Raw genomic sequence first — 15654 nt, 5'->3', positions numbered from 1 at the left:
TAACTTCGTGTTTACAAAAACAAAAAAAATAAATTGTGTGAAATTGTTCTATTCACCCCAACTGGACTTCACCACATTACATCAGTCCAATAATGTCCAATATGAAGGTTGCTATGAACCTTAAAATTGTTGGAAATTTTGGAAAGTTCCACAACGCCACAATGAAATCAGATCTTACTTTAGCTCGACAGTGTAGAGCCTACTGAAGACACCCTACATACTGTATTTAATGTAAAAAAATGAAAAAAACATTTCAAAATATGACAAATCTGATCTCAACCGAAATACTTTGAATTGAACAAAAATCTAATGAATGAATTCAATGTGATATTTTCCTGTGTGCTTTGAATTGAACTCACAGACTTCTCTTCTTTGACCACAGTGGGGTGTTCTACTGTAGGTCAATGGTGCCAAGCTAAACTGTCCTGCGCTTCATCTCACCACAAAGCCTTCCATACTGTCTGCTTCTTACTCTCTCTCTCTCTTTCATATTCCTCTGTCTCTTTCCTCTGGGTTCTTTTAAAATGTGTGAAATTTAAAATATATATATATATTTCTCTCCATTTAGGTGACAGACATAAAGACCTCAATTCTGATCCACTAAAAGTACAAATACCTTTTGTTTTTGTATTGAAGATGCAAGAAACTTCAAAGAAAGTTTTTGAGGGGTGAAATTAAGTGCCAAAATGTTCACAATTCTTTGTGTAGTTGTATAATTACGGGTTAGTTAAGTGCTGTTTGTTTGGGTAAGCTGTTATAATGAGTTTTTAAACTCTACACATTGTGTTCTTGGCACTGCTACACAAGAGTACAACTGAAAGGTTGTAAAATCAAAGTGACAAAAATTTCCCAGGGGTCTGTGCTCTGTTTGCCAAGTCTTCCTGTCCATTTGCCAAATAGCAATTAATATCACACGCGCTCCATCTGTCCCACAGATAAAAAACAGCATGCCTTTTATATACTTACCTTTACCTTGCAACTGGAACCTCACATTCTTTGGGATTATTCTGTTTGTAAGGAGATAAACTCATTGCATCACCATTTTCAGTACCATATTAACTCACATAATTATGGTCATAAACACAATGTGGCTGTTTCACAGCTGGTATCATTAGGCTCTGATGGCACATTACATTTTGTAGAAGTTTTGAAAATGTCTGTTCATTGTCGCTGCTCACTTGAGTGTACAGCAAATGTATACATGTATTGACCATTAACTTCTAACTTGCTCATATTGTTTTTATAACAAGAAATTCAAATATTATTTGAATTAGCGCCTCGAATTTTTGTCATTCATCTGTCTAACCAATGTTGTTTTTCACAATTTTGTAAAAGTATATGCTCTACAGTATGTCTGTCCTGTGTTCTCGATGCTTGTGGGTGCTTTACTTCTCTTTGTCTTCTCCGTACTGTCCTCCTGTCCGTATGTCCTCCGCGGGGTGCTAACCCACTAGACCACAGGGACAATTCTTTCAGCCGCTCACGCTCCTCCAGTGTCACCAGCATCGACAAGGAGTCGCGGGAGGCCATCACCTCCTTTTACTTCTGCGACACCTACACCCGTAAGGGCGACAGCACATTGACACCCTGCCTGTATGTGGGCACCTCCCTTGGCACCGTGCTGGCTGTGGCCATCACGTTGCCCCCTGCTGGGGAACAGAGGCAACTGCAGCCTGTCATCGCCTCACCCAGTGGTACGTTGGGGGGGACTGATGAGAGGGAAGGTGAAGAGAGTTCAATAAATCCGCAGTCATTTTGACATGTAAACACAGGTGTACTTGGTCAGCTCCTGTACTTCACACTAGCACAAAGAAACATCTAAATGAAACACATCCACAATTAACGTTATTTCCTTCAGCTGCATGTTTCTGTCAAAATGGTCTCTGTTACAAAGGTCCATTGAACATATTATGTTTATTAGAAGACAGTTGGATGTATAAAATGGAGAGGATTGTAAAAGATTTGTAAGGTTAGTGCATGGATGCATCAATGTATTAGGGTGCGTACAGTATATGGGAGGAGTATATGGGCAAAGATGCAACACAGATGCAATCTCTGAGTTGAAAATGTTTTTTGGGGGGGGTTTTAAAGATATTTTTGGGTCTTTTTGGCCTTTTTTATAGTTTTCAGTAGAGATAGACAGGGAACAGGGAGAGAGAGATGGGGAGAGACGTGCAGCAAAAATCGTCGGGAACGGGACTCGAACCCGCGATGCGCTGTCAGGCTACATTGGAGCCTAGGTGCCCGGACTGCTACGCCAGCCGTCCGGGCCCTGAGTTGAAATGTTCATGACGAGTGTCCCGTTTGGTGTCACCCGACAGGCACGTTGGTGCGGCTCAAGGGCAGCATCATGCGGATGTCTTTCCTGGACTCCTCGGGGTCCATCCTGCCCCCCGCCTCCGAGCCCTGGTACGAGCCCAACGTCACGGCTGACGGCGAAGAGCGCGTACGCAAGCGGCGCCCCGTGTCCGTGTCGCCGACCACATCCCAGGACCTGAGCGAGAGTCTGTACGCCGTGGTGTGCTCAGAGAAACAGGCCGAAGTCATGTCCCTGCCCTCCCAGAGCTGCGTCTACAAACACAACATCACGGAAAACTCCTTCATCCTGCGGGCCGACGTGGTGCAGATGGGCACCGGCGTTTGCCTGGCGTGTTTCTGCGCCAACGGACACATCATGACTCTCAGGTGAGAAAGATGGCCGCCTGTGCCGCTGACCGCGATGAAATAGATGTCTTGGGGGCAATTCACATTATGCTGTGTTGTATGATGCTCTGTTAGGCCTACCGGTCATGAGTTAGTGTGTGTGTGTGTGTGTGTGTGTGTGTGTGTGTGTGTGTGTGTGTGTGTGTGTGTGTGTGTGTGTGTGTGTGTGTGTGTGTGTGTGTGTGTGTGTGTGTGTGTGTGTGTGTGTGTGTGTGAGTTGATTTAACAGAGATCCTGTAAAACACACTCAGACAATGTTATCAGTGTCTGATATACTCAACTCTGTTCTTCAAGGTTAAATTAAAGCAAATATCACAGCTAGAAGGTCCTGGGTTCGATTCCCGCCGGGGGCGCTGTGGGCGTGTCTTCTCCTCTGCGTCACCAGTGCCCATACCCTAGGTGGGGTTGGCGAAAGGGCCTACCCTGTGTGGAGTTTGCATGTTCTCCCCGTGTCTCCTATGGTAGTTAATACCCTCACAAAAACATGTAGTAATCCTGGTCACTATACTGCCTCCCCCTGGTCAGCCGGGGCGCCTGATGGAGGGGAAGGGAACTGGTTGGAATAACGTGTTCCTTCCGCGCGTTACGTCCAACCAGGGAAATTCCCCCCTGTCAGGTGATAAGAAGGTCAGTTGGCTCTCATGCATTGAAGGAGGCATGAGCTCGGCCCTGGCCTCCCTAGGCTGGTGGGGGGAGTGTAGTGCCCAGGATCACTTAGCAAATTGGCACCCGGTGAAAAAAGGGTTACAAAATCGAGGGATACAAATTATAGAGAAAAAAAATTAAAGCAAATATTGCGTGAAATAAAACATAACAGGAAAATCCATCACAAAATAATTCCCAGATTGGCTTAAGCCAATATTAGCGAGGCACCAGGTGGCAAGTCTGAGACTTTGGCAAAGACAGATGAAATCAGGCCACTGTTGTGACAGGAAGAGGATTATTAGAGTATTTCATCAATTAGTACTCTCCTTTTGTCCTGGCATTTTGGCAAAGTCAGACAAACATAAGCACACACACGCACGCACGCACGCACGCACGCACGCACGCACGCACGCACGCACGCACGCACGCACGCACGCACGCACGCACGCACGCACGCACGCACGCACGCACGCACGCACGCACGCACGCACGCACGCACACACACACACACACACACACACACACACACACACACACACACACACACACACACACACACACACACACACACACCATCAGGTTGATATGGATGCTGCTTAGTGATGGATACATGAGAGGTGGATTGCATTATTGTACCCTTCAGTCTCATTCGTCTTCCCACTCTGAAGGAGAAACGAGGGCAGAGTGCAGTCTCCCATCTGGGTCTCTGGTTGGACAAGGACACCCAGGTGTCCCCCTGTCTCTATCTCTGACGTGTGTGTGTGTGTGTGTGTGTGTGTGTGTGTGTGTGTGTGTGTGTGTGTGTGTGTGTGTGTGTGTGTGTGTGTGTGTGTGTGTGTGTGTGTGTGTGTGTGTGTGTGTGTGTAGTTATATGTCTTGAAAATCACATTATGTTCTTCTTCTTTCTCTTCTCTAACTTCTTATTCTTTTTATTTATTTTTCTTGCTCTAACTATAGCTACATTTGTGTTTCCTTTCTACTGTATATGAATATGAATGATAATAACAGTATTAGCTTAGGGAGCTTATAGATCTGCTATTTTCAAAAGAAATCTAGAAAACATATGAAATACTTTCACAACACAAATCTGCACCAACATCTGAAACGTTCTCTCTGTGTCCCTTGGTCCAGTTTGCCCGGGCTCAGACCGCTGATGGATGTGAACTACCTGCCGCTGACAGACATGCGGATAGCTAGGACATTCTGTTTCTCCAACATGGGCCAGGCCATGTACCTCACCTCCCCCACCGAGATCCAGAGGATCACGTACAGCCAGGAGACATGTGAGAACCTGCAGGTTGGTTCTGAACCACAGTAAATAGTTATAGCTTTTATTGTTATTTTTGTTTTTTTGTAATTTTTTTTTCAATTCAGTTTCAGTTTATTTTTTATTGTTTAAAAAATGTTTAGTTTCGTTTTAGTTCATTATAATAACTAGACTACAGTGTATACCCGTGGGGGGATATGTGCACATGATTTGGCAACCCGGGAGCCAGCAAACGCAAAAGCGCTAATAAACAGCTGACATCTGGGGATTAGCGAAAAACGGGCTTCATTGTTCCGTGCACATGGTAAATGATCAATGGTTGTGTGCAAATTCAGATCAATTGCTCCAGCCACTGAGGAGAACCGGGCAGAAGAGATTTTGGCCTCACCACCCACACAGAGCTTCACACAGAGCTTTGTCGAAATATAGGAGGATAATAATAAAAATTATTATTATTATTATTATTATTATTATTATAGGGATATTTACAAGGAGCAATATCTAAAAAAATCACAATAGATATTACAATATAAACACAACACTTTATTGACTCATTGAGTGCGAGAATTCTTTTTTTTTTTTTAACGTTTGGCAATTCTGGCACTCAATTTTACTACTTATGAGTATGTAAAAGAACAAAAACGAATAAACAAAAAATATTTCTATATTATGTTGTCCCAGAGCCAGAGTTTTTTTTCACAGAAAACAAAAAGTGCTTAGGAAGCGAGATACAGCCTTTTTCATTTCTAAGTTAAACAAGGAGTGGATGGAGCTGCCAATCTTCAGATGATGATATCTTGGGTTCTGGACATCTTTAAAAAAAAAAAAAAAAAAAAAAACGTGTTTTTTGTTGTTGTTTTTTTTACTATTTTTTCAAAAACACGTCAAACGCGTCATTGGCACGTTGAGCCATAGCGGTAAAAACACGTCAAACACGTTAATGGCACTCAATGAGTTAAGGCAATTGACTGACCATTGACTGACATCCCTGTCTCAAGAAACATACAGTATGCACCAATGCCTGCTTATGCTTGTTTGACTAAATTGACACTAAAACAGATTTTCTGTACAATTTTATTTTATTTTTAGTGTCGTTTTAGTTTGTTTTAAAATAAATGTTTTCCACACCTAGTTTTTGTTTTTAGTTTGTTCTGGTCAACTATAATAAACATGAATCGGAAAACACGCGAAGGCCCAGCCAGTTATGATGACACGTTACGGTCCAGGGCGATGTTTAATCTGTTCTCGTGTTCCAGGAGATGCTGGGTGAGCTGTTCACGCCTGTGGAGACACCAGAGGCTCCGAACAAAGGGTTCTTCAAAGGTTTCTTTGGAGGAGGAGCACAGTCACTGGACAGGGAGGAGCTATGTCAGTCCAACACACAGGCATTCACTCACATCACAAACACAGTCAATTCTACACTTTAAGAGTTAAATTAACACTGTGAATTTTGATGGTGCAGTGAGTCCAAATGCTGTCTTCTCTTACATGTTGTACTCTTCTGTTCATCTCTTCTGATCTCTCCATTCCTTCCTTCCTTCCTTGCTTCAACCAGTCGGTGAGACGGCTGCCGGTAAGGCATCCAGGAGTCTAGCCCAGCACATTCCAGGCCCAGGGGGTATTGAGGGCATGAAAGGGGCAGCTACTGGCATAGCCGGGGACCTGGCACGTGCCCGGATAGCACTGGACGAGAGAGGCCAGAAGCTGGGTGAGCTGGAGGAGAGAACGGCTCTCATGATGAACAGTGCAGACAACTTCTCCAAACACGCCCATGACGTAAGGGGACAATGTCTCAGATGTGATGTGCAATTGTTACATTTTACCACTAGGTGGCAGTATATCCATGTCCTGTATTGAGCCCTGTACTTGAGAATTACAGTAATTGATTCCCTGATTGCTTCTATTACAGTATGGCAACTGTAAAGCACTTTGTAACTTTAGTTGAAAGGTGCTATATAAATATAGATTATTATTTATTATTTATTATTTATTATTTATTATTTATTATTTATTATTTATTATGTATTATTTATTATTATTTAAAGAGGTTAAAAAGCCTGCAGGAAATTGACAATTATTATAATTACAGAATGTGCAGCTTAGTATGGAAAAGTTACTCTGCAACACTTTGCTCTGTGTTACCAGATGATGCTGAAGTGCAAAGACAAAAAGTGGTACCAGTTCTGATCAGAGAGGAGGAGGGGTCGGGTGAAGCTCCAATGGACGCAAAGGTCGCCTCCCACCACCATCTCATTTCGACTTGACGTGCTCCCCCTCCTTCTCTCAGTCCATCTCATCATCCGTCCCGCAAACCCCTTCTTCATCGGGACACTTGGGATTCTCTTTACTAGCACAATGTTGAATTCTGTTCTTACCTCAGTCTCTGGGTGGAACTGAGGAGCGGACCTGGACAGAAAGGACAACCTCTGAGGGAGCAAACAAACAGTGTCCTGTTCTTGTTTTCGTTTTTTACGTTCTCGTCTGACTGTTGGTTTGTCTGTTCAGCCTCTGCTCTGACGTAGCCGGTTTGGCCAGAGCACCAAGAGCTTGTCCATTCATTCATTCGCCGATAGCGGTCTTTTTGCTGTTGCCTCTGCTCCGAACGCATCGGGGAACCGGTATTCAAACAGACGAACACAGCTGAAAAAAAAATGAAAAAAGAGAGAAACAAATGATTCAGAAGCGACGACTAACAAAAAAAATATTAAAATGTAAAAAGAAGGGAAAAAATGATCTATATACATAACTATATATACATACATAAATCTATATAAATGAGCAACACTGTATCCACTTCCTACTGACAAAAGAAAGGGGACTGCTCAAAAAAGGAGACTCGGGGTAGGCGGGCCAAAGGAAGCACTATTTGGAGAACCACAGGAAGTGATGTCACAGTGACGCCTCCTCTATGCAGAGCGTCACCGGGGGGGAAAAAAGCAAGTCATTTTGATGTACATTGGATATCTCCTGTTCTCGCTCAACCTTAAGACTTTCCCCATCTGCTGTATCGTACAGACTTTCATATCACGACCATCATTACCAACAGTATACGTGTTTTGATTTCCATTTTAATACCATTTCTCAATTTCTTTCTGGTTTGGTTTAGCTCTCTCTCTCTCTATGTATTAATGGTAAATCTCTTATTTTTCTATTGTTGTGAAAGTGACTGATATATTTTGATTTGTTGCAGATGTGTTTTATTTGTGTGGCTTTTGTCAAACAACCTCACATTCATTTCTCCTTATGAAAAGGGCTGGAATCTATAATGGAGGGCAAGGATTTAAAAGGCATATATCATTGAGCACTTATCACCACGGCAACATCTGACCTTTCAGATATATCTCAAGTCAAGATCTTATAAGCCGCGAATAGTTCCTTGTGATACCTGAGGTTTTAATTTATCAACTTATATAAGATGATGTTATACCTGCCTCCCTCACCCTCTAAATGCCATAAGCATCAAGAGTTTGTCTTTGTGTGTGTGTGCGTGTGTGTGTGTGTGTGTGTGTGTGTGTGTGTGTGTGTGTGTGTGTGTGTGTGCGTGTGCGTGCGTGCGTGCGTGCGTGCGTGTGCGTGCGTGCGCGTGTGTGTGTGTGTGCGTGTGTGTGTGTGTGTGTGTGTGTGTGTGTGTGTGTGTGTGTGTGTGTGTGTGTGAAATGCTGACAAGCTCAGTGTTGAGTTGACACTGATTGTCCAGCCATATATTTTGGCTTTTTCTTTTTCAGGTGTTTCCAAATGGACTTAAATCCTGGAGTGCACATCAATATGGAGATTATATACACATGGGTAGAAAACCTATTTATGTGTGTTCATATATATGCAGGATTCTATGTAAATTATATGGATGTACAGTCCTTTTATGGCATACATTTCAGAGCATATTTTTGTTGTTTTCCCTTGACAATTGTCTGTATGAGAACGTGTGTGTGTGCGTGTGTGTGTGCGTGTGCGTGTGCGTGTGTGTGTGTGTGTGTGTGAGTGTGAGCGGTGTGTTGAAATGTATTTATTGATGTACAAGAGACACTGTGGTGTGTGTTTAGTGTCAGGAACTTATGAAGCGTTTGCTGTTCACCAGTATCTCCTTTTAGTTTCCCATATCGGTAGTAGAACTCAAAATGTGGTGTCTCTCACAGCGTCTGCCAAGCTTGTATCCGTTCTTCTGTACATAGGTAAATAGTTTGACAATCTAAGACCAATTGGAAAGTAAACATTGAAGTTGCTTAAGCAACACAAGAGGACAGTGGCCATATTTTTTCTGACGCCAAAGAATTACTTTAGATCTTTTGTTGAATTGTGTCATCAATAAACTTTTCACTGCGTCCAGTCTCCAAATCAGACATTATGGGTTGGCATGGCAACCATAATATTTTTGGAAAATGTGCATTAATTACTTGGCAAGGTAGGAAATATCAACACATTAGGTAGGAAATGTCAACATAATTTCCTTCTGGAGCTTAATTTATAGTCCGTCGCATGACTGTGACTTGCCGACGAGAACTGATTTACTGTGCGATGCAACACATAAGCTTGTAAATCAATTTGTTTTTGGCAAGGGACACCGTCATGCAAAGCAGTATAAATTAGGCATTCAGCTTCCCTATACTTTGAGTGAGGGAAGACATGTTTTGAAATGGGCCTTGGCCGTGCGTTGTATGCCACAATACTGTAGTCTTCATAATGTGATGTTTGGACAAACTTTAGGCAGTCTAACCGACTGCACCATTCTACTGCAGCTCAACCACAACAGTATTTCATTGTGTTCAAGTGTGTGTACAGTATGTGTGCGTCTGTGTGTGTGTGTGGGAGGGGGTATCCCTTATGTTCTGTTAATTTAAGTTAACTTAAGTTATTTTTTTTAAACGTTTTAATCATGTGGTTTGTGGCGTCTCAAAAGCTTGATTTTTATCATCAGTCGTCTGTGTCAGTTGACTATTATTCGTAACAAATCCCATCAATGGCGTTGAAAAGATCACGATAATGGGATCATTAGCATTGGTGGATGACCTCTGAATTGTAGTATAATTATGCTTCCACACCCTTTCACTCATTTTTCTCTAATCCGTCGTTATCTGTTTTTCTCCCCGTCAGAGATATATCTTCCTTCCTTCAGTGACTGTTCCAGTGACTCCATTGGTTGCTACAATAAGTCCAATAAATCTGGTCTTCTTATGTCTAGTATACATTGTCGTGTGGATGTCGGTTACAGATTGTTTTTTTTTTGCCAGAGGTCATCCCCAAGAACCTGTTTGTAGCTCCATTTCTTGTTTACCGAAGTTTTATTTCGTTTTTCAGTTTTTTCTTTTCTTTTCTTTGTCTTGTGATTTGTTTCTCATGGACATACACTTAAGTATGCAGTGTTACCTAATGATCCACACACTTGTAAACAACAAAAGTGAGTCCTGTCTTATCATACACCATCTTCTGTCCTGGATTCAACAGTCATCAGTGGGTTGCAGTATTTTTCTCATTGTAGCCAATTTTCTTGTACAGTTTTATGCAAATTTCACATGGATGTTTATGACTTTCTCTGCTGCCACAAAAATTTAGAAATTATGTAGATAGAAATTACTGTGCAATGAAAAATAAAAGTAGAAAATGTACTTTCTTGTGGCATTTGTATTTTAAGTGATTTGATATCTCAGGTGGCCATTTCTCAATTTACATGAGGATTAAATGAATAGGTTGGTACTTACTATATGCAATAGCTAGCTACTATGGCAGCTGGCCACTAGGTGGCAGGAGATACACGTGGATGCTTTGATTTCTGTTATATGTGAGAAACTACATGCCAAGAGAGTAGGTGAAACAAAGGAAGGTGAATCAGCTGGAGAAATTATGGTATTGGTCACCTAATTTTCCTGTGATATATGAACAAAATGACGTTTATGGATAGATGCCTCACATGGTCAAAACAAGATCACAAACTATTTATTGTACCCAAACAATGTCAGGTTTTGAGTGCATATTCAGAGATTCATCGCTGTGGCTTAGCTATTTTAGGTTGTGGTTTATAGGTCTACGGGTATATTGCCTTTATCTTAACAGTCTTTAGCAACACAATCTTGTATTGATCAGGACTAAGTGACTTGTGAGTGCGCTCTCGGGTTCCTTTAAGGCCATTACACCAGTGATGGAGTGGTCAGTAGAGGTCCTTCTGTTCTTGAAGGTCACCTTTAAGCTGGATATGCTGTATGAATCTCTTAACCACTCAAACCCTCTATACTTAGTAAACTTGACTGGGGTTGGCTCTGTACTCGAACCACTCATTTTCCCCACCATCTACACACCAAACCTCTCCACAGAAAATAACGCTGTGAGCTTGTAGATCGGCTATTTTTGGCAAATGTTTTTACCCCCTTAATAGCGATGCTATAGAGTTCAAGTGGTTAATTGTGTTCTGGTTTGCCAAGCTAAGAACGTCTCTGGTTTACCAAGCTTGAACTGTGCTGTAAAGCAAAATACTTACTTTACCAGAGGCAACACCACAGCTTGAGAAGCATAGAAGGAAACATCTTTCTGTTTTGCATGATTTCTCTTCAGTATCCATAATCCCACTGGAAGTCTTCGTTTAATATTCTTCCTCTTCACTGTATCACAGTGGACAAACAGACTGGCATATCTATTTATCTGCCATCTATGTATCTATCTCATAGGTATCAAATAAAAAGGAACACTTTCCAACTTCCTTCATCGTGACTCATCGTGAGTACAGTTCTGGCCTGGGGTCAGTGAGTTCACTCTGTATTTGTATGTTTCCGCATCGACTTAGAGTGAGGATCAATTACAGAAGGAAGGAGGACGGATGACCTTCCAATTTGACCTTCAATTTCCGGTAGAAAGGAAAGATTTGCATTCTACCCATAAAGAGTGTTATTTATCAGCCTGTATTCACTGACCTCATCCATGACTCATGCCTTGTCTCCTGGGTGGAATTCAACCTATAAATGGATATATTACAGAATCAGAATTTATTTCATCTCATGTGGTAAGATATTTTGACTTTTCAACTAAATATTGAAAAGCTATGTTTATTTTTTATTTTTTTAATAGCGAAAATAGCAACAATGCAATGTTTTTGAAACTGGGCTTAAGTGGTTAAAGCACATTTAATTTCTCTCCATGCTCTGTCTTAATATGTGAGAGAAGCCCCTATAATGAATAGAGGTTATGCCCTTACAGTATGTTAAAACCTTGTTTGTATAAACAAAACCATCAGCCAAATTGAAGTCATAATTTGATTGGGGTGACTGTCTGTTTTCTCTCTAAGATAATGATCTGCTGGGGCAGGGAGGAGGAGAAGGAGAGGAGAGAGATACAAGAGGGGGGGGGGGGTGAGTTGATTGATAATGTTGATTTGTACAATTTGACTGTAGCTATGAGGAGAGGGTCACTGGGGAGAAATGTCTGTTGATGTCTGTTGTTCATACAGTTTGAACTACTGACCTTGTGTTACTTGACTCTCTCTCACACACACGCACGCACTCACAATACTCAACATCTAGTCCATGGACCACCAGTGGTCCAAATGGACCCTTTACGGGTCTGTAAGTCTCAGAGAGTGTACAATGGGTTATCTCTATAATATCTACACTGTAACATGAGGCAACAAGTGACTCTGAGTCACAGTCACTTGTTGTTGTTGCCTTGGTGACTGGTAATGACCTGAGAAGCAATGTCTGCACAGCAGGAACTGACAGCGACAGTGGTGAAAGGTGAGAAAAACAATGAGGCTGAGCGAACGTTCTGAAAATAAAAAAGACAAACAACAACAACAGAGGAATCGACCGTGTCTCGTCTCATGATGACAGATGATTTGGCCATACTTAAACCTTCACACTGCAAAGGACACAAACTAGATTGAGTTCATAACTGGGTCAATGTTAGTTTTTGAACAGTGGTGACAATCTATAGGGCAGTGGTTCTGAAATGTAAATTACCCCCAAATCAATATGTATTTGACCCCATCTGAAAATATCTGTGCCAGGGACCCCCATACAAGATTTGTGTTTATGTTTAAAACACATTCTAAACGAAATCCAAGATGTAATCCCCCCCCATGCAACTGTATATCTAATTTTGCTGGGGACCCCCTTGAACCCCCCTCAAGGACCCCTGTGGGTCCCGAGAGCCCCCACTTTGAGAGCCACTGATGTAGAGGTCCATGCATGGCTGGAGAGCTAGGGCCATATTCCAGCAGGATGCATGAATTAAATACCCGTATAGGTCCTGCAAAATGGCATTGGCTTCAGAATAAGAAATAACCCACAAAGTAGGCCTATGCAATTATGTGATGTGATGGATGTAGTTTCCCAATCCATGCCCCCCCCCTCCTCCACCCCCGGCCCCTGCTGTAGGAATGGAACCAAAGAACTTCCACTGGAAGAAGTGGTAGCTAATTGGCTCATGCTTTGCAACCTGTGCTCCCAGCTGCTGAGCCAGGCCGCTGAGAAACGAATTAAGATTGGCGCACTTGAACTTGCATTCATTCCTGCCTCACAGTTCACCTCACCTTCACAAAGAAGACATTTGGAGTCGCAATATTTTAATAATAAATCATTAGGCCTATCCAGTGCCGTAGAGAAGGCTTTGGGCCTATCCATTCTCAAGTTTAAAAAATGTCAGAGCCCTGCATGGCTAATGAGTCATCGCCATGCTCAGAGGGCACTGCTTTTTCCTTTTTTTGTACTAGGGTTCCCAGATTGTTGCCATGCTGGCTTGTGGTGGACATTTTTGTCAAAATTCTATTTTTGCCATGGACATACAAATGAGCGGACAATAATATTACCAGAAAAACATAAGGAGCTATAGCCTTAAATGACCTTTACAGGTCTGTATAACTCTGAGAGTGTACACATTTGTGCACTCTCAGGAGTTCTTGGGGTCCTTGAAAATAAAAAGTAAGAGAACCACTGTTACTCCTAATATGTCATAGTAAATGTGTCATAAATGTCATAAAAACCTGACATTCAGTAATTGGGTCTTAATTGTGATCAAAATGACAACATTATTATATACTGTATGTAAAAAAAAAATCACAAATGTGCCACTGACAACGCTAAGTGTTGCAACAGACACATTTTGTCCGTATGGATACCTCTATGGCAGGGGTCTTCAACAGGGGGTCCGGGACCCCTAGGGGGTCCTCAGAGCCACTATAGGAGGTCCGCCAAATCTTTGTGTGATAACATTTTTTTTTAACCACTTGAACCCTAGCATCCCTTTTCTGAGGAGAACTTTAGCCAAAAATAGCAGATCTACAAGCTCACAATGCCTCGCGTTGTAAGGCGTTGTGAGCTTGTAGATCGGCTATTTTTGGCAAAGAGGCATAAGATGTAGAGGGAAAAAAGAGCAGACCACGTAAACAAAAAAAGTTTAATCTGAAACACAATTTTATACGATATAGAGGGGGTCCCTGCTCTTCATCTCTCTCTCAGCTAGGGGGTCCTTGGGCTGAAAACGTTGAAGACCCCTGCTCTATGGTATTGACACATTGATGAGCACTGCCACGGACATCCTTGGCGTTGCCAGTTAGTAGCCTACCTACCTGGTGTCACACAACACACATACTAGGCTCTGACATAGCTACCAGTGCCAATAGAAGGCTCTGATAGCTACCACAGATAGCAGGGGTCGCTTGAAAAAACAAACGTTTGCCAAAAACAGCACCTGTCCTGCAGAGGGAACCAGCGAAGTCGACATCGGTGACAGTCAGTCAAAAACAAAACATTTGATGAAGAAGAAAGGAAGAAAGCAGCGGTTTATCACGTCATTGTTTATCTGGTGAGTATAGGCTAGGCTAGGTGCTGTGAGTGATATCAATCTCTTCGTGACATATATTAAAGACATTTTCCCACGTGTCTTTCTGCTGCTGCTGCTGTAGCTACATAATGACACTTGCCACGTTATTATTATGGCTACAAAGTAGGCTAGACGTTCTTAATTGGCTATAGTAATATCGTTTCAGTGTGTTCTCACTTTTATGCCACATTTGCCAAACATTAAACGGCAGACATTTCAAAGAAAATAAATACCATAGATAGCCTAGAGCACCTAGGCAACCTTAGGCACGGGTAGCAAGTTGGCACAGGGTAAAGTAGGCTAATCACTAGCACACCACAAAGTGTGAGAGAGAGGATTTTTCTTCCCCTTCATTCTCCTCACATCACACTCTGAACTCTGACTGGGGAGGGAGTCTGGGAGAGATATTGCTCGTGGAGTTATTGCTCGTCCTGATGTGAAAGAAAATATTTAAAAATAATACGGAGAAACAAAAAAGGTTGTTATGTTATGATAATTAATTATGGACCATCAAAATCCGTTGGAAATATTTTATTTTGATGTTTTGTCATAATAGGCTCTATGCACAGCAGCCATATTGTGAAGACATTCACAGGTGTTACCAATGATACTAATGAAGGCTTTGTTCCATTCTGGTCAAACAGTCAGGGTGCTGATGTTGTGCATGTTGGCTCACTGGAAACACTGCTACATCAGTGGGTCTAAAATGTGGGTCTAGGGACCCTCACGGTCCTCATGTGTAACTCTGAGAGTGTACAAATGGAACCAAATGGACCCGGGTCCATTTGGTTCCATTTGTACACTCAGAGTTATGGGGGTTGTGGAAATTGAACAATCTGCGAACCACTGTGCTACACTAAATGGAACAGAGCCTTCATTAGTATCATTGGCAATGGTAACACCTGTGAAGGAAATGAAACTATGGCTGGCTGCTGTGCATAGAGCCTATCAAACTTAATGTTATTATGGCACACTGACAAGAAAAACTTGACGTCAAAAAGATTGCAGACCCCTGGCCTAGAGACTTATCTAGTTATGCTATCTGTAATGTACAGTATATGTATAATATAAGTCAACGTTAGCCTTTATCTGTCGGCTATATAGTGTCTCTCAAATCTTTTTGGTTCCAGCACCCCTTCCCTGGGGGAAACTGGAAATCAGACTACAACATTTTGCAAAAGAGAAAACCATAGTATCATATATCATCATATGCTATGACAACCAACCTTTTGAAGAATAGC

General features: G+C 42.1%; 1 protein-coding gene across 1 annotated transcript in view; it reads left to right on the top strand.

Annotated features, from left to right (window-relative positions):
- LOC311063589 (syntaxin-binding protein 5-like) overlaps positions 1–8085 on the top strand; it is a 125645-nt gene extending 117560 nt beyond the window's left edge. Inside the window, exons 20-25 of the mRNA XM_084083097.1 lie at positions 1455–1694; positions 2322–2685; positions 4480–4645; positions 5872–5983; positions 6171–6391; positions 6761–8085. Coding sequence (XP_083939223.1) covers positions 1455–1694; positions 2322–2685; positions 4480–4645; positions 5872–5983; positions 6171–6391; positions 6761–6802 — 1145 coding nt within the window. The 3' untranslated portion in view covers positions 6803–8085. The remainder of the gene's footprint in view (positions 1–1454; positions 1695–2321; positions 2686–4479; positions 4646–5871; positions 5984–6170; positions 6392–6760) is intronic.
- The last annotated feature ends 7569 nt before the right edge of the window (positions 8086–15654 follow it).

This window comes from Gymnoscopelus microlampas (genome assembly GCF_963454915.1).
Source record: "Gymnoscopelus microlampas genome assembly, chromosome: 16".
Classification (NCBI taxonomy): domain Eukaryota; kingdom Metazoa; phylum Chordata; class Actinopteri; order Myctophiformes; family Myctophidae; genus Gymnoscopelus; species Gymnoscopelus microlampas.
Note: the sequence above shows the minus strand (reverse complement) of the source record. Positions and strands in the feature narration are given on the sequence as shown.